The 21068-nt window shown below is 39.0% G+C and overlaps 3 protein-coding genes across 6 annotated transcripts in view; 1 reads left to right on the forward strand and 2 right to left on the reverse strand.

Moving 5' to 3' along the window:
- Positions 1-3703, reverse strand: part of LOC139939407 (alsin-like) — a 57278-nt gene extending 53575 nt beyond the window's left edge. For 2 of the 3 annotated variants that reach the window (XM_071935255.1, XM_071935254.1), the window contains exons 1-2: positions 3686-3703; positions 2185-2583 (exon numbers count right to left, since the gene is read on the reverse strand). In XM_071935255.1, coding sequence (XP_071791356.1) covers positions 2185-2198 — 14 coding nt within the window. In that variant the 5' untranslated portion in view covers positions 2199-2583; positions 3686-3703. Of the gene's footprint in view, positions 1-2184; positions 2584-3685 lie in introns of those variants that run through there. The other variant, XM_071935256.1, reaches the window with a different exon arrangement.
- Positions 3704-4061: 358 nt separating this feature from the next.
- On the forward strand, positions 4062-16648 carry LOC139939716 (kinesin-like protein KIF9). Of its 2 annotated transcripts, none has more exons than XM_071935805.1 (14): positions 4062-4324; positions 5598-5895; positions 6460-6566; positions 7306-7530; positions 8754-8930; positions 9417-9564; positions 10110-10321; positions 10880-11292; positions 11960-12231; positions 12877-12999; positions 13616-13795; positions 15004-15110; positions 15348-15452; positions 15903-16646. In XM_071935805.1, exons 2-14 carry the CDS (start codon positions 5634-5636, stop codon positions 16029-16031), a joined length of 2460 nt encoding a protein of 819 aa, XP_071791906.1. In that variant the 5' UTR covers positions 4062-4324; positions 5598-5633; the 3' UTR covers positions 16032-16646. The 2 variants fall into 2 exon arrangements, with proteins under 2 accessions (XP_071791906.1, XP_071791905.1); XM_071935804.1 differs by lacking the exon at positions 4062-4324 and adding an exon at positions 4884-5114 and having other exon boundaries at positions 15903-16648.
- Positions 16326-21068, reverse strand: LOC139939717 (uncharacterized). The gene is made up of 3 exons (XM_071935806.1): positions 20917-21068; positions 19415-19500; positions 16326-18576 (listed from the first exon to the last, which is right to left on the reverse strand). Exons 1-3 carry the CDS (start codon positions 21061-21063, stop codon positions 18393-18395), a joined length of 417 nt encoding a protein of 138 aa, XP_071791907.1. The 5' UTR covers positions 21064-21068; the 3' UTR covers positions 16326-18392.

Consider the following 21068-nt stretch of genomic DNA (forward strand, 5'->3'; position numbering starts at 1 on the left):
TTTGAAATTTAAGATCATAGACGTTTCTTTCTCCATTGTTCTCTTAAAAAAAAAATATAATATACAAATCTGCCAGCTAGAAATAATGGTCAGGGACAAGTTGGAGTGGGTGTGTGTGTGGGGGGGGGGGGGGGGGCATTGTTCCAATTGACCAAATTGTGTGGTCCCCCCCCCACCCCCTTGATCCATCAGTCATACACGTGTTACTACAGCCATAGAGTCCAATGATTTTAGTGTTCACCTTAAATGATGTCCGAGTTAAAAGTTCCAACTCATGGAAATATGATATGAAAACTGCTCTTATAGAGACTTACATCAACAAATGTTGGCATTTAAATGTACAAACTTTTAAAACTTCAAATTGATGGTTTTATACAAGAATAAAAATGACAATCAAAAGGAATTTTGAAATGTACTCACACAGGCCTTAAAAGCACTGTACACGTTTGGTAATTGTCAAAAAACAGTGTTCTCACTTGGCATGCTTGGTGTATCTCAAATAAAATAAGCCTGTGAAAACTTGGGCTCAATTGGACATCGAAGTTGCGAGAAAATGAAAAGAAAAAACACCCTTGTCAGATAGGAATAAAAGACTTCTAGCTAAAAGGTCTTTTAATATTTTAGTGAGAAATTACCTCTTTCTCCACTTTGTTACTTCAGAGGGAGTTGTTTCCCACAATTTTTTATACTATCAACATCATCAATATTAAGTTAATATTTGTTTTGAGTAATTACCAAACGTGTACCTTCCCTTTAACTATAACAAATTTGTTTATTATGTTGGTATTCCGGAAATCCGTATGTGACCAATGGTAAAATGAAAATTCACGATGAGCAACGGACAGTTTTTATAGCTAAAACACAAACAAATGCATGGAATTATGTGTGTTACTTGGCATACATGCTACACATTATGCACAACGCTTTTATATTTTTATAGTTGTGATGTAATTTTGTAACACTCCATCATCCTGACATGAGATGAGGGATGGAGGATTATAACCATCACAATTAAACGCATGACAGCAAATGCACTAAAACAATATTTATTTGCTAGAGTAGTTTATTAAGACAAAGTAAGAAGAGTTAGTCGGTGTAATAGAAGATTACGATCAAGACTGAGAACCACGCACAAGATTTATCGCGAATAGCAAAATATCAAAAAAAGGGCGCTTTGAACCCAATCAAAGATATAGGCCATGCATGCGCACGTCGTGCATGACACCATACACCGCAGTAGCAAATGCCCCATCTGCCTACCCATAAAGCATTGCGGTTCTGAATCACAATAAACCTTTATGAGTTAAAGCCATTATACCCTTTCGGTACAGGAAAAAAAAAAAACTTCACAGATTTACAAATAATTTACAGGGTTTACAGAAGGTAATGGTGAAAGACTTCTCTTGAAATGATGTTCCATGAAATGCTTTACTTTTTGAGAAAACATTAAAACAATATAAATTCTCGTTAGCGAGAATTACGGATTTATTTTAAACACATGTCATGACACGGCAAAACGCACGGAAACAAGAATGGGTTTTCCCGTTATTTTCTCCCGACTCCGATCACCGATTGAACCTAAATTCTCACAGGTTTGTTATTTTATATATAAGTTGTGATACACGAAGTGTGGGACTTGGACATACTGTTTACCGAAAGATACTATAATGGCTTTAAACAGAGGTAGATTTTGAGTATCCAATAATTTGCACTTTTCCGCCAGGAGGAGGGTTCTGTTATCGCAACCAGAGCAGAGTTGGTGTTATCTTTATATGCTGACATTACAATAGACCTTATGCATTGACGTCATCCAGCCGCCATCTTTGAGGTCAAACGGTGAAGAAACAATCGAAACGCACATAGATTGGCCAATGAACAACCTCCTTTTGACCTCAATGCGGGGGCGCCGTACTGAAATGACGTCATGTGCATATAAGGTCTATGCATATGAAAACATATAGAGTCTGACTGAGAGACTGAGTCTGAGAGTGCAGAGACACTGTCATGACATGATGAGAGCAAACAAGAAGAGGTTCAATTTTTTAGTCATCATCCAAACAAACTCTTCTCAGCAAAAACAAATTTTCATCATGATTATAAACCGACACATTAAACATGTGTGGGACATTGTTAATAATATACGGATCCCAATGCAGTAGCCAGACAAATGGTGGTTTTACTTACACTTTAATCTCCATGATGTCGAATGTCGATGTCCAGAACTAGAATGAATGTTCCCGGTCTTCGCTCACTGCATCATCGCCTGGCCCTGGGAATCAACGCCCACCGACGACGACACTCCGACGAAAGATCCAACTCTGAACTTAACGTCCACGGTAAATTCTGCGACTGATTTTTCAACAGTTTCAGCACTGCCGCGCTATGCCAGCCAACGTGGAGGCAAGTAAGATGTGTGCTAAACAGTTCTGCTTCCTTTCTAGCTAGTCAGCAGGCTGGAATCTGATACTTGCATTGATAATGTTTTCATAAAAAATCGTTATTTTTTTCTCTCCGAGGAACAGCTGTCACACAGTCGTCGAGTCAGAGCAACGATGTAAATATTAGCTGGTATGCAGCTATTTCCTATGTGATTTATTGTAAAGAACTGTTACCAGTGTAGGCAGATCTCGTATAAGAAGATGTTTGTTTTTATATGACGTCGAGAATACAGATGAAACCTTTACTATCATGCGAAAAGAAAATAAGCAAACCAGCCCTAGGTGATTAGTCTTGTTTCAAAAAAACTTTGTAAGCAAGCACAGTCCACAACTTATCAACCCGTAATTAATAATAATTATCTGAGTTCGTTGTCAAATCCAAGTCACCACTAAATTAATCAAATGATATAATCTTTCAATTAAAACAGTTAGTATTCAGAGTTTTGCTCAGAGTTATTTGGGTATGCTTGTACGCCAAGGCCGCCCAACAAGTGAGGGCGGTATGCATGTTTAGCAGTGGTGGTGAAAAAGCGGTTGTAGGGGGCCTACAACTCGTTCCTCTATGGTTCAATGATCCCGTCCTATAACTTTATGCTCCACCACAACCCCGTCTCTGTCAATTTTTTAAAACAATATTATGCAAACCGAGAGGCGTCACAGTTCGACGAAAAAATGGTTTCTAATACTGTGCTTCGGGATGGAATATTATTGGGACTATTGATGATGATGCATCTATAGCCTGTCATCTCAAAAAGCCGCTCAGCTGGAGATGGAGCGACTTTCAGCTGTGAGCTTTTTCAACTAAAACGGAAAAGTCCACCAGAATGAGCTGGCAAAGCTGAGTTCAATACAGCCAGAAAGTTGGGTTTACTCATTATGCAGTCAACTGGCCAAGTGAAAATTTTCATTATTGTTTTCCTATAATTTTTGGTGGGCCAGGCAGTGAACTTCTGTAAAATACTCCTACGTATACTTCAGGGTCGTCCTCTTGTAAGTTGAAATTGATTCTGGGGCCCGGCTTTCACGGTTAAAACAGAAGTAGGTCAGTTCTAGTCCCCAAAACTGTTATCCCACTCGACGAGTGGATATGTTCGAACTACCCGAGTATCTTCAACAACACTTTGCTGTTCTTCCTTCATGCTGATTACTCAACAGTGACTCAGCTACAAAACCCAGTAGGTCTAGGTTTCGCATTGAACTTTTGTTCTTGTGGGTGTGTTTGGGAAATGACTGTTTAGTAAACTCACCAATTCTGTCTTTTGTCGGGCTGTCTCATGCCAAAGGAAAGTGTCCGCCGGTCTGAAGTTCAGGAGCACATCCGCCGTGTGCTCTAGCTCCGATCCGCGGCCCTCTCATCAAAGTGCCATGCCAGCACACGCCCTCCTTCGTCAACAATCCATAGTCTAGCTTGTTTTCTTCAGCTCAGAAACACTTTATTTAATCTGAATTAAATGTCCACAATTAATTGAGTTAAGATAAGGAGCTGGACAAGATAGTTTCAGGAGACCGACTTTTTCTTGCTTCCCGCCACGAAAGAAACTACTGCGATGTGCACGTGGACCCACCCCCCCCCCCCCGGAATCTACGCATGCGCACATAAGGCCTAACAACTGTCCGTGACAACAGTGTAAACTTAATCTTTGGACACACTATTGAGAGGTCAAACTTCACCTACGTTCTTTTACACTTTTAGCCAACGATTTTCCTCTAAAATTATTAGGTTTAAAACCTGTAAATTCTTTTGTTTGTTAAAAACCTTAACACTTAACTTGGAGGAATTTTAACCGTGGAAGACGGAGCCTACGAGTGAGACCACCGAGTGTGGACGGACGTGGTCTGTTTTTTGGTTGTCCGGATTTTTGGCACTGGTTTGGACCTTCTAAAAGGTATTTATACGTTGTAAACAACACAAATTTTTCCGTAGGATCATGTATATTGAATATAAACCCTTTTTGTTTAATGGTGATGGACGTAAACCTTTACTCCGAGCTCCTTCCATAGTTTTCATAAAGTTACAAATGAAGAGTTTGTTACGAACGTCGATCGTGTACCGTCGTCCGTGTGACTCGACCGTGGGTCCCGTGAGATTTGCGGGGCGCTAGCGCCGCCCGGCCGGTGCGTTGTTGCTTCCCCCACTGACACGCGCGGGCAGCTTGCATTCGCAGTTTGTGGTTTGGCATTGTTTGTTAATTATGGCATCACAATAAAGCATTGTGTGTTAATTATGTCATCACAATAAACAAAATGTCATGTCCTTGTCAAGAATGGCAGCATGGTTTTTCTTTCTATTCACTTTGTTAATATAATAATTGTGATGTCAACAATCAACAACAAATCCTTTCTTCAGAGCAACCTAATTACTTATTAAAAACTTTACTCCAACAAACTTTAAACTTTTGATTCTACAAACTGTTTTAGCCGTTGTCAGTACAGGAACAAACATCACTGTTTGTGGTACAAGTTAGGTTACTTTGAAAAAAAAAAACAAAAAAAAAAAAACATTGAAACATGCCTAGAATTATTGGTAAAAAAATTACAAATGCCATCACAGCCACAGTGGAGTTCATTACCAGCACGGGTGACTTGTCGTCCGATGATGAATTCCAAGTTGAAGATGAATATGGGTCTTTAGCTCAAACGCCGGTGTCGTACACCCTTCTGCAGCCGGATGAAGTGGTATGAAAGTTTAACAATAAAACCAAGTTGCATAATGCGGAAACGCTACCACCCAGTGCCACTAAAAACGCTTTTAAGATCATGCGCATGTTCTACTCTCAAAATACAGCTGCAATGATTTGCCTCCTTTGACCGCAATGGAAATAGAATCTGGAAAATGCTGAGTGCGACGTGCGTGTGATTTCGTTGTGCCATATGCGCATGTCACATGGTGCGAAAAGCCGCGTTCACAGACGACACACGGCGCAGTCAAGCTTAGCGTTCTTAGGGTTATATTTCTTTCATTGGTTTTCTCCCAGTTTGGCTTTTCCACATCTAAAACTGAGATTTATTGAATGTCCCATCATAACAAGTATCTTCATACTTGTTTATTTACAGTTTTCAAGGCACTTTTGAATTTCCTCATTTCGGAAGCATTTTTGGATTCCTTGATTTTATTACCAGAAAGATACAAAAATAACAACTTTTTGTTTACATTCTCAGGATAAGACTGCCAATTTTGATTCACTCCTCTTCAACATGAGCAAGAGAGGCAGCAAAGTGAAGGTGTTTGTTCGCACTCGCCCAACGGACAAATTCGCTCATGATCTGATCGACTTTGACCTGGGGACGAAGACGGTCAATGTCCACGCCAAGAAAGATGCTCGCCGAGGTGTCGTCAACAACCAGATGTTGGACTGGTCATTTAAGATGGATGGAATTCTACATAATGCCAGTCAAGACCAGATGTACTCTGAAGTAGCGTCTGATGTGGTGGCCCAATTGCTGGATGGTTACAATGGTGAATAATAGCTTAAAATTAAATATATACTCCAGGGTCAATTTCATGGCGCTGCTTAACGGTATGCAACATTTTGTGCTAACTATGGCAGAAAAATTTGCTTAAGCATTTATAAGCGTATTTCACAGGTTAGCAAAAAAATAAGGCGACCATCTCGCGCGATCACCATGGATTTATATTATGAAATCATTAATTTTCATACAGTAAGCATCGGAAGGTGAGCATGCATTTTTGTGTGCTTACGGTTAGCAGCCCTATGAAATGGAAATCAAACGATAAGCACAAAATCGGCCGCTAAGCAGCGCAGCGAAATTAGACCCAGGTACCAATTTCACAAAGAGCTAATTAGATTGACCAAGCTGTATAGCAATGTTAATTGCTAAGCAAAGTGTGCTGTCACAATACAATTAAATCATGGTAATGTTGACGACTCATCTATAGATGAAATCAAGCCATGGATTTACATGATCATCACAATCATACTAATGACTTGTAACTAGAAAAAGTTTTCCAGAGTAAGTTTTTCTGGAGGAAGTTTTTCTAATTGTGAATTCTGTTTTCCAGGTACCTTGATGTGTTACGGGCAGACAGGAGCGGGCAAAACTTTCACCATGACTGGAACCACTGAAAACTACAAGCAACGTGGTGTCATACCAAGAGCCATTTCCCAGGTTTGTTATCATAGCTTATTCAATTCAATTCACATATTTCCTAAAAACATTTCCACAATAATATACAGAAGTACATTATAATGCATTATAAAATACAGAAAAAGACTAACGGTTTAGACTAGTTTAGTTTAGTTTATTACCTTTATTGCACAAACATCAACATTTTGTGTGGTGCAAAAGGGAAACCCTGAGCAGGCATGCAGGCCTACAAAATGGGAACCCTTAAACACACATAAAAATAAAGCAAACAGACAGAGACAACAGCAAAAATGCAAAAACAACTGTAGAAAACATGGAACTGTACCTATAGTAAAAAAGTTAACAAAGTTACTCTTAGAAAGGACAGAGGAACATAAAACATAACAGCTACTCTGACACAGGATAGATCGGGGAACTACACTAAGTTCATAATAGACCGTATTGAATATGACGTCACCATACAAATATCTGCCCTACAACATGGCGTCTGTGAGTGGTGCGTGCATGTGCCGTAGAAACCAAACCGGGACTGCTGCGTGCTTCATTGATGTACCCATTTAGATGCGCATACAGTCTGCCCTACAAGATGGCGACTTCCATAGAACAAAGGGGTTATTTAATACGGTTTATAAACAAAACAGATGGCAAAACAGTTCAAGCAGTAGCGATACAAAATAAATAATGTAAGAAGGATTAAGAATTGGATGTACATAAATATATCAAGTTATTATTACTTTCTTTTTGTCATTGCCTCGTCCAGGTGTACAAAGAGATTGAAGACAGAGGAGAGCAGGCAGTCAGCGTTCGCATCTCCTACCTGGAGATCTACAACGAGTCAATGTTTGACCTTCTGAGTACACTCCCAGATGCCAGCCAAGCTCTGTCGATGATGACCATCAGTGAAGATGAGTTTGGTGTCAATGTCAAGGGACTGTCGCTGCATCTTGCCCAAAACGAAGAGGAGGCCCTCAATCTTCTCTTTGAGGTACGGTGGTGTTTTTAAGAATGGATGGATCTATGAAGCCGGCCCATCTTGTGTTGTGACTATGATACACTTTGTATAGCAACGCATGGCTCACAAGCAAAAACACTTCAGGTTCAGGAACCAATTTCATGGCTCTGCTTACCTCCCAAATCTGCGCTTGTGATCACCATTCTTTGCTTACAGGGCAACTGCAACTTTCTGCACTGGAGTTTACATGTGCCCAAACAAAAAATTGCTGCTAACCTGTGAAATACGATTGACGTAAGCTTGAAATTCTGTGCTTTCTATAAGCGTTGATTCTTTGCTTACAGTCAGCAGAGCCATGACATTTGGCTCAGGTTTCATTTAACACAGGTACAGATGAACTCAAGCCACTATCATCATGATGCAAAAAAAAAACAGAATCAAATTGAAAAAACTATCTGCACATTTTAACTAAGAAACTGTTTGAAAGAACACTAAAGAAGCATTACCCAATTCTTACAGATTGAAAGATATTTGTCAAACTCAAAGTCAGCGCATAACATTATGTGTTTTTTTAGTAGCATTATTCCATAGAAAAATGCAAGACCAAGTGAGTTTACTGGCCCTGTTTTATAATCACTGTCCTCGAGCCTGTTGTCATATATTCTGAGCCCTTTGAACAAATACCAAACTCAACTATGAACCAGTAAAAGCCACCCTAACTTTGACTGGGTGGTTTTTACTATACAAAAGTTATTGCTTCTTAAAGACACTGGACACTATTGGTAGTTGTCAAAGACCAGTCTTCTCACTTGCTGTATCTCAACATATGCATAAAATATCAAACCTGTGAAAGTTTGAGCTCAATAGGTCGTCGAAGTTGGGAGATAATAATGAAAGAGAAAACACCCTTGTCACATGAAGTTGTGTGCTTTCACATGCTTGGTTCGAGACCTCAAATGCTAAATCTGAGGTCTTGAAATCAAATTCGTGGAAAATTACTTCTTTCTCAAAAACTACATTAATTCAGAAGTAGCCGTTTCTCACAATGTGTTATACTATCAACCATTACTCGTTACCAAGAAAGGTTTTATGGTAATAATTATTTTGAGTAATTACCAATAGTGTCCACTGCCTTTAAAGGATAGACCTTTACAAATAGACCTTTTTAAATACATCATGAATATTCTAAAAGCTAGGAATAAATCATACTTTCTGTGACAGCTTTAACTGATTCGATTGTTTTCCCCCATCTTTAGGGTGAGACTAACCGAGCCATCGCAGCACATTCCCTCAACCAGGCGTCTTCAAGATCTCACTGTATATTCACCATCCATGTGGAATCACGATCACGTACTGACTCTACAGCTAAGTACATGAGGAGTAAATTGAATCTGGTAGATCTGGCTGGATCTGAGAGGCTTGGAAAAACCGGGGTAAGGCACCATTTTACTTTGGTACACAAACACAAAATTAATATGCCTGTGATTTGTTCGCAGAGCTCGGGAAGTATTGAGTATACAGTGCTATAAAACACACATTGGTGTTTATGGGTAAAACCAAAACTAATATTCTTTATCCCTGATGCAAATGTCCTTAATTTACACAAAAACTCTACTGGGGCTGGCCCCAATTTCATAAAATAATGTAGAAAATAGAATTCAATCAAGTGAGGTTTGTGGAGACACCATGTACACCAGACTGAGTTGTGATAGTTTTGAAAAGAACTGGTGGTTTGACAACCTGTTTTTTTTTTTCTTTTACACACAGATGATCAGAAATACTGATCGAAACACAAATCTCACTAAATAGTATTCTCACCACACAAAGTTTCAAATCCAAGTAAAATATACTGGCGTACTCTTCCACTTGTGTTCCTAAGTCACTCATTAACTTTTGACATTATTATTTGCTGTCCACAGTCTGAAGGTAAAACCCAGCAGGAGGCCATGTACATCAATAAGTCGCTGACCTTTCTGGAGCAGACCATCATTGCTCTGGCCGACAAGAAGAGAGAGCATGTACCATACAGACAGACCAAACTCACCCACGCCCTTAAGGACTCACTCGGTAAGAAGTCGTCTGTATTGAGAAATATTTCATATGATTAGAGAAGGATTATGGAGAGATGAACAATTCAAAAAAGCGGTAACTTGAGCTAATTACGCACAGGGTCCAATTTCATAAAGCTGTCAAGCAGAAAATTCAGCTCGAAAATTGTATTTGCTGAGCAAAAATTGAGTGGGTCACCAGGCACAACAATGTCAACTTATTGCAATTTTGGCTGTATGGTAACCTAAGTCTGTTAAGCAAATATATTTCTGTGCTCAGCAAATGTTTGTGCTTACAGGGTTTATCAGGCCTTGAAGAAGCACAGCAATTGTCTTCTGGTAAGGGGCACTTTTATGGGGACATATTTAAGTTTGTATTTCAACCTTGCAGAGAGGGCATCACAGCAGGGGCACCATAGCCATGGGTTAATTCGAGGTCTGCTTTATGAAATTTTTGGCCCATTAAATCCATAGATAGCCCTGGAAACCTCAGCAAATATTTTTTCCATATTTTTTTTCTGAATTATTTTTGTTTATTCCAACGTTATGTTGTTACAATTTCAGGTGGTAACTGCAACACGATTCTGGTTGCCAATATCTGGGGTGAATCAGCCCAGATTGAGGAGACTATATCCACGCTGCGATTCGCTATCCGCATGATGTGTATCACTGTTGAGCCTGCCGTTAATGAGTTCTTCGATCCGGTATTACTCGTCAAGAAACTCACCAAGGAGATTAAGCATTTGAAACACGAGCTAAACATGCACGATACTCTGGTAAGAATTCTCACAAAAATACTCACAAAAATCCAAGCCAATTTGTATTGAACGCTAATGGTTGAATCTTCTAATAAGTGCTCTGATTAAAGGTATTTATACAGGATTGGAAAGGATACAAAATTGCTTAATTTTATTATTATTCTGGTTTCAGCTACAAAAAAGTAGCTGAAATGACCACTTTCATACAAGAATTAAAAATTGTTACAATACCAGCTAAAACGAGAAGAAGAAAGCTTAGTCTAAAAGCTTACTCATTTCATTCTTGAACCTTTTCTGTTAAATATTTCCCTCTGAATTGAAGTCATATTCAAGAAACTGTATCTGATCTCCCCCTCCTCCCCTGAAAAAAAGAGAAAATAATCTGCAACAGCCGACGTCTGACTTTTGTTGCGAAACAAAAATTAAGAGCAATGCGTTTGCGTGCTGAAAAGTGTATTGTGGCTGGTAGCCATATTCAGGCTACTTTTTGTGCTTTAGCAGCTCTATGAAACTGGGTTCCTGCTGTATTAACCTTTTGTTTTAGTAATAATTTTTCTTTTTCATTTTGATTTATAGGCCAACAGAAGTTCAGTGAATTACGAGCCGCTCTCCAGCGCCCAACAGCTTGAAATCCAGAGTCAAGTTCAGCGTTACTTGGAGAGCTCCGTGGACGAGCTGGATGTAGTCAACGTTAGACAGATCCAGGCCGTCTTCAGCTCTTTCAAGACCATCGTCAGCCAGATGGAGCAAGACGTCGAGCACAAACTGAGAGGGAAGTACACCCTGATCGACAGGACAGACCCAGAGGCCGTGGCTGCTGCCCAGAAGGCCGGTGTGGTGTTTGATGACAATGGTGGAGGAACCTTTGTCGGGGATGTGGACGGCCAGGGTTTCGGGCTCGGTGTGGCACCGTCGTCTGCAAAGCCAACACATTCCTCCATCGTGTCCGCCAAGAAAACGAAAGCGAAGAAAGGAAAAGACAGAGCAAGGTAAACTTAACACCACAGCTGATCCCAAGGTCTAGTTGTATGCATTGTGCCATATGTTGCAACAAACCAACACCCATCCTCATTTATCCCTCTTGCAATAAAACAACACAATCTCACTTTTATACAGTAGTTATAAATTGTATCACCCAGTCACCAGGTATTTTCTTTTCATAGATACTGATCGCTTTTTCTTAGTGGTAATTGTATAGCCCTAGAACTGTTTTTTAATGTTTTTAATGTTTCAATGCTTTTGTGTATGCAAGCATTTTAATTACCCTTTTTGGGATCTAATAAAGACAAATGGAATTGATTTTGACTAATCTAAACCAAGTTTTTTTAAGTCTGAATGTTTTTAAAACAAATATGCGCTGTACTAAAAGAACTTCTTAAACCTTTACTTCAGATCTCTAATTTCTGCTGAGTAAAGTGTTAATCTCCACTGTTATCGTAATCACAGTTTTTGATTGAAACATAAATAATTATACATATAAAAGAAATTATGCTTCTAAAGTGCATTACATCCATGACTGGGGCTGTACAAATTAAACATTTCACCAAACAAAACAGCAAGAGGAAGAAATACTCGGAGCATAAAAAGGTTTCTTAAAATATAAACCTCAAAATCGACCAGCCGATAATAAATAATTTCTCAACTTTTCCTTAACAGCCCACAGCCCGGTAAGGCCCCCCAGGGAGCAGCCAGTCCTGTACCGAGCAATCACCCTACAGAGCATTCCTCACCAACCCGTCAGATACCTCTTGAAACAAGAGAGTCTGCTGTGCGCGCAGACACAGCCTCTGCCACCGGCTCAGCAGGACCAGGGTCCGAGTTACCTCAACCCCAACGGGCGAGTACACCTCCACTCCGCACCGTGGCTTTTGAGGAGTTTAAGCATGAGCGTGGCAGTGAGATTAATAGAATACTCACTGAGAATAAAGGTAACTCATTTTTTATCAGATCTAGTATTGGTTCTAAGGGAGCAGTCATGCTCAGAAATGTTGTTCAGGAAAGATAACTTGTTGGCTTTTGTGTGCTAAAAACTAACGACCACAAATCCACCCAAATGGGTTTGCATGTTTCGCTTGGTTTGTGTTTAAAATTTACTAGTTATGGCCGAGCAGTCTACTGCACCAAACTCAATGTATGGTGAGCTCAGAGTGTGGGGGTTGTGTTCTTTATAGCAAGACACTTAACCATCATTTGTTTCATCGTTCAGATGGGACTGCAAGGCGTAGTATATGTGTGTATAGTCATGAAATACAGCGCAGAAACAATTCGAAGAAATCAAGAGCATGTAAATTCTGACAAGATAAGACAGGACCCAGTTTCATAGAGCTGCTTAAGCTACACAATTTTTTTGAACAATTTTCTACTAAGCAAAATTTAGCAAGATACCAGTCACAAAAGGTACTTGTGACATGGTAGTTTAGATGACTAAGTTTGAATCTGGTAATTATTATAAGCAGCTCTATGGAATTTGGCCCAGTATTGCATAGTTTCCATTGAGCAACACACAATGGCCCTTGTTCCCTATTGTTCCCTATTGTTTTAGCTCATCACATGTTTGTCTTTGTCTCCCCCAGATATCTTGAGTAATAAGAAGAAACAATGCAGAGACTTGGCTAAGACGATCAACCTGATTAAGGAGGAGATCGATCAGACTAGACAAGACATTGACAAGATGAGAAATGACAGAGCTGAGCACGGTAAGGATATCAATGTTAACTCTTTCAGCCCCAATGGTGACTTTAGTCTACTGTGCACTAAACCATTCTTGAACCCCACTGTAGTCTACTATTTACTGTACCCTGCTTGATCGATAACACACAACAAAAAATCCAGCCTGAACACATAGGCTGTTTGCGTTTTAAAAGCTGTAGTTTTGTCCATGTTTGAACATCATACAAAAATTAAGGAATGAGCTACATTTCCTGTAAAAGAAAAACCATAAAGACCCATATTGTGAAATGTGGCGACAGTGAATGTTTAAGGATTTAAAAAAAAATTGCAGACATTAAAAAAAACGAACGCAGTGGCATTTTAAGCCATTTTAACCTACGATTAGTGACTCAAATTTTCATAAGGACCATATTGGAGCATTCCAAAACTGAATTCCACCTTGGGGCTCGTATCTAAAATGTTTTATTGTAAGTCTAATTCCTTGATTGCTTATATTTAACGCCACAATGGTGACTTTTCTTACACACTTTGTAACACAATTTTCAAGCCTTGGCTGAAATTAACAGTCCAACCAGAAATCAAGATGAAATCTGCTCTGAGAACGTATAGATGAAATCATTTAAATTTTTCAAATGTGTTCAGGAGATTTCGCCAACGAGAACGGCGAGATGGTCATCTCGGAAGAGGAATTCCAGATGATACGTAAACTGAAGGAGCTGAAGGCTTCCTACAGGCAAGACTACGATGAGCTACGACAGGTCAAGTCTGAAGTACAGTACTGTCAGAAGCTTGTGGATCAATGTAGACAGAGACTCATTTCAGGTGAGGTCAACTTCACAAAAAGCTTCAAAAAGCAAATCATCTTCGGTTCAAATATGTTATTTCCTCATTTGCATTTTAAAAGGTCTGGGCTTAGGATAGTAGGACTAGTCCTAGGACTGTTAGGAGTTATTACAAAATTAAGGCTAGTCCTACTAAGTTAGGACGAGTAGCTCGTCCAAACTCAAGATAAGACTAGTCCTAACTCTTTGTGAAATCCACCCCTGGGCTTGATTTTACAACAGCTTGATCTCTAGTATGAATCAATCTTTATTGCTAAGCAAAGTGTGATGTCTCAATACAAACCACTACAATAATACTTCTTGATCTTCGGTTGAATCTTCTTGCTTAGCGAAATTAGGAACTAGGCTTACAGAAATGGCTGTTAAAGTGTGAATAATGAAATATTTTATGAAAAAACGCTTAAGAGTCCAATTACACGTAGACTTTTTAAACCTCCACGATTGTTTTTTTAACGATTGCATATTTGTATAGCTAAAAAATTTAAATTTTGATTAGAAATACAAAGCTTGTTGAGGCCGAGTGGTTAGGGGCCTCAAACTCAAGTTCTGGAGGCTAGGTCATTATTGGGCGTAAGGTTTTGTGTCAATGAGCAAGAAATTTTACTGTGATTGTTTCTTCACCCAAAGTGCATTATATCCTCAATAAGCTTGGGCGATATCGATTTATTTTATTCACGATATATCGCCGACAATATATCGCGATATTCGATATAATCGCGATTAATGAAATTTGACATCATCAGTCTTAAAACTCCAAGTGAAAGTTGTAGAAGAGACAGTCCTAGTAAAAGAGAGGTGTTCTAATGACCTATTCTTCTGGTTTTACTCCAAACCTATGTGGTATCAGCTAGCAAATACATCGCAATATTTAATCGATATATTGCAGTTATCGCGATTATCGCGATTATCGCGATATATCGCGATATATCGATTAAAACCAAATCCATCCGATATCGAAATCGTGTCCAAGTTAATATCGCGATATTTGATAATATCGTGATATCGCCCAAGCTTAATCCTCAATCACTGAGTGTTACACTGAACAAGGAAGAAAGAAAGATGAATGAAAAAGTCAAACTTTCTGAAAGATTTCATATAAAGGTTGACATTCACATACTAAGAGCGCACACAAATGTAGATAAAAGTTAATGTTAAAATATCTTGTATTATATCCTTTGCTGTTTTTAGAATTTGACACATGGTATTCAGACTGCTTCTTGTCTAGTGAGGATCAACAGACTAGTGCACAGGCGGGTCTAGGTGCCAGATCAGGCACAATCTACAATGTTGACATGGTGAGTTTAAACAATGACATGATCCAAGATTGGGTCGCAGATCCTGGGCCTACTATATTTATCATATTTTCTCAAACAAACAAAATAGTTTCTAAACAAACTTCAAACAGCCTTTTTTTATTGTCCATTACTATTGGGGGGGGGGGAGACAATCATGTCATGTGCAATCCATCTATTATAAACCCAGTGATTCAAAGTTATTTAATTTCAATTATTTTTTGTTGTTGTCTGTTTAAGCCGGAGGATGAGGGTGAGAAGTTTGAACGTCTTCAGTCGCAGCTTTTATTGGAAAACCCTGACTCGGTTTCCTTCTACAATGCCAGGATGAGGACAGACAGACGGGTAAGAAACATTTTATGTTTAAATAAATAGACTCTTTTGTTTGTGTGTTAATTAATTGGTTGTAAAATTCTAAGAAATTTGCACCAAGAATGGACATTTTCGAGAAATCTTGACCATTACTCTGCAGGGGTTGAGATACTGATTCCAGTTCCTTTATCAATTTTTTTTTAAATTGTTTGCGTGCTTACAAACATAAACAGTTGAACATTGAAGTGTTTGTGCAGTTTACTAAAGCTTCCTGCTTCCGAATTTTGGAGTCACAAAAAATAGTTTGCATCAGTTGACTTGTGACCTCAAAATTTGTGTCCCATTCGCCGGAAGTATGAACCTTTAAATTAATGAGATTTCCAGGAACAGCAAATACATATTGCCGTACTAACAGACTGTTTTGTTATTTTTGTATTTTTATATCACAACAATAATTTTGGATGTGCTTGGTCTAACTTTCAGCAAACTCTTGAGAAAGCGATGCAGCAAGCCCAGCCAAAACAACACCAAACTCCCAACAGACGAGCAGTGGGTACACCAACCATGACAGTACGCAACCAACCTCCCAACTTGATGACAGTACAGAACTAAACACCAAAGGAATCTGTACCAACAATTTTATTATGTATGTCATAGGGCCCAATTACATGAAGCTGTGAAGCAGAAAATCTTGCTTCGCAAATGTTTATGGTAAGCCAAATATGAGCCGGGCACCAGTCACAACATTGTAATGATGAACTTTTGGCTGGTAACCAGTTTCTGCTAAGCACTATTTTCATGTGTGGACGTTGGTTCATATCCTGCTCAACTGAATTTTACTTTGTTCAACCCCCAAGTGAAAAACATTTTAACAACTAAACTGACAATTTCCTTTTTTTGTGTGACTGACATTTGTACTTCAGACATTCATTTCTAATTATGATTAAAATTTGTATGTTGCTGTTATGAAGTTGCATCAATTAAGTCAAAATTTATGTCTCATTTGAATTTTTTTCTGTAAAATATTTCATTTGTAAATGAGTGTTTCCCTAAGTAGCAGAATAAGGATAAAATGGAAATATGTGAATTTTTTGAAACTCTACTTGAAAATTTACTGGTGAGTGTATTTAGTTATTTTCAGGTAGTCAGTGATAAAATGTAGCAAAATGCCGTCCAAGCAATAACATCCACTCCAACAATTTAAAGTAAAGTTAATGATGTAAATATTTATTTATGTACATTAAATATTGAAAATATTTCAACAATCCGTCCTCTTTTTCATAAGGATGTGCCTTCATTTATGTGTAAACAAATGTTTCAAAACATATTTCATGTTTGATTTGATTAAAAACCAAATATAAATTGTAAAGTTGGCTTCCTTTGTGAATTACTTCAACATTTTGTTTTAATCTAAACACACTAAAACCTAGTATAAAATATTTACAATTTTGTTTCATATTGTAAACAAACAACAGTAAGGCAGGCCTTGAATTTCGCCCCTGGAGGGGCACAGCAATTTCCCTCAAAGGGGCACTTCTAGGACGAAAGTTTTAATTTACATTCATAAATACCTCAGACAGTTTCGCTATTCTTATTGGTGGAGAGCGCGTAATGTGGGTGTGTATAAACCTTTGTTTATGACCAGTAAAAAGTGCTTATTAGACAGTTTCTTCATTCCTATTGGTCGAGAGCAACGGCCGGGACAGTTGTGCCACATCAGGCGATACGCACGACGCGCACAGCATTCCCTTATAAGGAGTTGTTTACCCGAGGGCCTTGACTGGGCCTTGCCATTTCATAGCTGGAGGGGTGTTGTGTTGAAAGAAATCATTGAACAATTATAATTTTTGCATTTATTTTACTTTTTGACCGTAAGTGTTGATGTTTTTTGACCGAAAAGGTGTTTATGAATGGGAATCAAAGTGTGTTGAATCGGTTTTCAACTACCGGTAGTGGTTTAAACCCGCCGAGGCCTTGTTCTTGATAATTTACCTTGACTTCGTCTCGGTAAAATTATCAAGAACCAGGCCTCATTGGGATTAAACCACTAGTTGAAAACCTCTTCAACCCACATTGATTCCCTTAGTATATTTGAACATTGCAAAGGCCACCACAGCAAAAACATAGGGCACCAAAGCAATTGCTTATGGGTGACGTGGGTTATTTTGAGGTCTGGTAAGGTTTGTAAATAATATTGCATTCATTGAATAGCTGATAACACAAACTTGTGGGTTATACTTTGTTTGATATTACGATAACATAATTTCAACAAATGGGGAAGAAATTTATCTGTGCGATACTAGATCATAAACTTGTGAGCCCTTCAAGATTAAACAAACACTGCACTCCCTCAATTACATTTCTTCATCGATAAGTAAGTTTTAGCCGCCAAAGCAAATTTGATGGGGGGGGGGAAGGTTTGGAAGCCAAGCATCACTTCACATTCACAATTTTGACAAACTGGGTGTCCTAAGTGTTCACTTTAATACATTTATCCGACGGTAACTGACGGATACAACAGAATGGCAAAATTTAAAATAGGGTGTCAAAAAACACCCTTACACCGCTCTGGCCAACACTATGTTACATGGTGGGAATTTGAAAACGTAATGCCTCTTCTGGCAATCTTTTTAGGGTGGGAGTAACCCAGAGCACCCAGAGCTACCAGCCAATAAAGTCATCGTGTGGGAGCCCACTCACGGCAGGCGTGGCCCCGGAAGACCCACCAACACCATGCTCAAGACCCTGATCGAGGATGCAGGAGTAGTCAACAAGGAGGAGCTAATCAGCTGTATGCAGGATAGAGTTGTGTGGCATGTCAGACATAGAGCCCGACTCAAACATGCGGCAACGCGACAACTTGGGTCGACTGAGTGAGTGAGTGAGTGAGTAACAAAAAGATGATAAAAGTTACAAGATGAGTTCCTCACGATTAAAACTTGCAATGCCAATGAATCCCACATATCTATGTTGCTATTTCTCGCACTCCATCGGTTCTTGGAGTTCAGGGATGGAGGGGTGAGGTTGTGAATGATCAGGGAGAGTCACAATAACTTGGGATGCGTGCTCCATGGTCCATGCATGTACGTTGGCCGCTCCAAGCTCTGCATGAAGTGCATCCTGTCTCTGTTGACTTCTGTCTACTTCAGCGCTCATCCTGAGGAAATGCAAGTTATCATACAAAACAAATAAATAAAACAAACATTTACAAACTTTGGTTTACTGTTTCATGGGGTTGGAAATAATAATAATAACAATAATCTATTTTTATACCAAGCTTTTCACACCAGAAAAGCGACTCTGAAGTATCTACGTCTTTGAAAAAGAGGTCATTTTAAAGCCATTGTACACTTTCAGAACATAAAAAAATAAATAAAAGTTCACAGATTTATAAATAACTTACAGGGTTTACAGAAGGTAATGGTGAAAGACTTCTCTTGAAATATTATTTCATGAAATGCTTTCCTTTTTGAGAAACCATTAAAACAATTATCAATTCTCGATAATTATCGAGAAATACAGATTTATTTTACACATGTCATGACACAGCGTAACGTGCGGAAGCAAGGGTGGGTTTCCCCATTATTTTCTCCCGACACCGATGACCGATTGAGCCTAAATTTTCACAGGTTTGTTATTTTATATATTAGTTGTGGTACACGAAGTGTGGGCCTTTGGACAATACTGATTACCGAAAGTGTCCAGTGGCTTTAATACTAAAAGAAAAGTCCCAAAGCCCTTTATTATGCATTAATATGAAAGCACACAAAGTAAAATTGTGCAACAAGGGTGTTTTTTCTTTCATTTATTCTTTTGCAACTTCGATGACCAACTGATTCAAAATTTTCACAGACTTGTTATTTTATGCATGTTTAGATACACCAAGTGAGAGTAATGGTCTTTGACAATACGAACGGCGTTCAGTGCCTTTAAGAACTTGTAGCATCGAGAAACAGATCAATTAAGCACAGAGAAACAATGACACCAATTCTCACCTCTGACTTTCACTGATCGCTCGCTGGAAGAAGTTGTTTCTCCTTTCTTCATCAGCCTGTGAGAGGTCACCAGCTGCACCAGAGACCTGGATAATAAAAGAAGCAACACGAAAACCAAAATGGCATTATTGGCATTGGCTTTGCTAGCTCTGGTGTTAAGCCCGGTTCATACTTCCTGCGAATGTGACAGGAATGTTGACGTCACATATTCGCAACTGAGTTGTGCTCAACTCTCTTCTCACCTGTATCTCACCTGTAGACGGCCAACTAGCTGTTGCCTGCAAGCTGGCCATGCAAAAACTGAGTTGTGACGTCAAACTCACGTCAAATTCGAATCACATTCGCAATCGCATTCTCAGGAAGAATGAACCGGGCTTTTAAGGTTGTGAGTTCAAGTCTTAAAAGACTTGGCTTTTAAGGTTGTGAGTTCAAGTCTTAAAAGACTTGAACTCACAACCTTGTGATGGCAAATCCTGCAGTCCAGACCACTGCACTGATGGAGCACAGTGACTCAGAACAGTAGACTTTAGTTAGTATTTTACTAAATTTATATTAATCTTTACTTCTGACTTCTGGAGGGAATTATTGGCATTTTTGTCACTGGCAGAAGTTTTGTTCCAGGAGTATAGCTACAGCAAGTCTTTAACAAGCTTAATTAATACACATTAATTATTAATTATTGATTTGGTTGGGGTTAGAATTAGGACTTGTATTTTACATTTTTACTCACGACTCAGTCATAATAGGCCTAGTAACCGTAGTGTTTATTTACAATAATTTTTAAAAGAATATTAATATTATTTAGGCCTATGGCAAGCCATGTCATTGTCAATATTTGGCTGCATAACTATATTAGTTAATCACATGACATTAAATAAACTTCAACCCTGAGAAGAAGAAAAAAACGGCTCAGTTTGAGCCAAAAATGCCGGCTCCCTAGAATGAGGTTCGTTTCGCTATCGTCTCCCACTTACATGACTTGACTAACTAAGGTTTGTTCTGCTATTGTCTCCACACTAACTGAGTGGAGACGATAGCGGAACGAAGCTCATATAGTTCTCTAGGAGTACTCTCTACTCTGCTCTGTTTACAAAATAGCTCAACTCAAAAGATGTTTAAAAAAATTGCCACGATGCAGAGCTCACATTGACATGAATGAGCCACACAAAAGAAGAGACTGGCTCAGAAAACAGAGAGGACTTCAGACAAAATCGAGCTAGTGGCTCAATTTTGACCGAGTCAGTCTTGGTTCATAGATGAAATAGTCATTGAGTCAATGTGACTCACATTGACTCTTTGTGAGCCAATCGTGACTAATTAGTAGTTTTGTGACAATATGTTAAGCCATTTCTGAACAGACCATGCACTCGGCAGACAGAGTCAGACTCATGGAGAGAGAGAGAGAGGGGCCGGCATTTTTGGCTCAACTCAAGTCAACTGGGCCGCTTTTTCCCCAGTGAAACTTTCACTGAAAGTAACTTCTTTCACCCTTTTGAACTTACCCTTTGGTCGTGGTAACTTCTTGTCACAAAGTCCAGCAAGTTAGAATCCCCATTCTCGTTATCAACACCATTTTCTACCCCATTTTCAACAGGATGGGAATTTATATTTAGGCCGTTGTGATTAGCAACGGGTTTGTCGTCCGCCATCTTTG

This window comes from Asterias amurensis, chromosome 7 (genome assembly GCF_032118995.1).
Source record: "Asterias amurensis chromosome 7, ASM3211899v1".
Taxonomy (NCBI): Eukaryota; Metazoa; Echinodermata; class Asteroidea; order Forcipulatida; family Asteriidae; genus Asterias; species Asterias amurensis.

Bases quoted from the DNA above. Each gene is read 5' to 3' on its own strand.
- LOC139939717 (XM_071935806.1), bottom strand. From the start codon at position 21,063: ATGGCGGACGACAAACCCGTTGCTAATCACAACGGCCTAAATATAAAT. The intron at 19,501-20,916 runs GTAAGTTCAAAA...TTTATTATCCAG, and splicing joins GAAGTTACCACGACCAAAGG to GTCTCTGGTGCAGCTGGTGA. The intron at 18,577-19,414 runs GTGAGAATTGGT...GCATTTCCTCAG, and splicing joins GCGATCAGTGAAAGTCAGAG to GATGAGCGCTGAAGTAGACA.
- LOC139939716 (XM_071935804.1), top strand. From the start codon at position 4,947: ATGCCTAGAATTATTGGTAAAAAAATTACAAATGCCATCACAGCCACA. The intron at 7,531-8,753 runs GTACGGTGGTGT...CCCCATCTTTAG, and splicing joins CCCTCAATCTTCTCTTTGAG to GGTGAGACTAACCGAGCCAT. The intron at 13,000-13,615 runs GTAAGGATATCA...AAATGTGTTCAG, and splicing joins AAATGACAGAGCTGAGCACG to GAGATTTCGCCAACGAGAAC.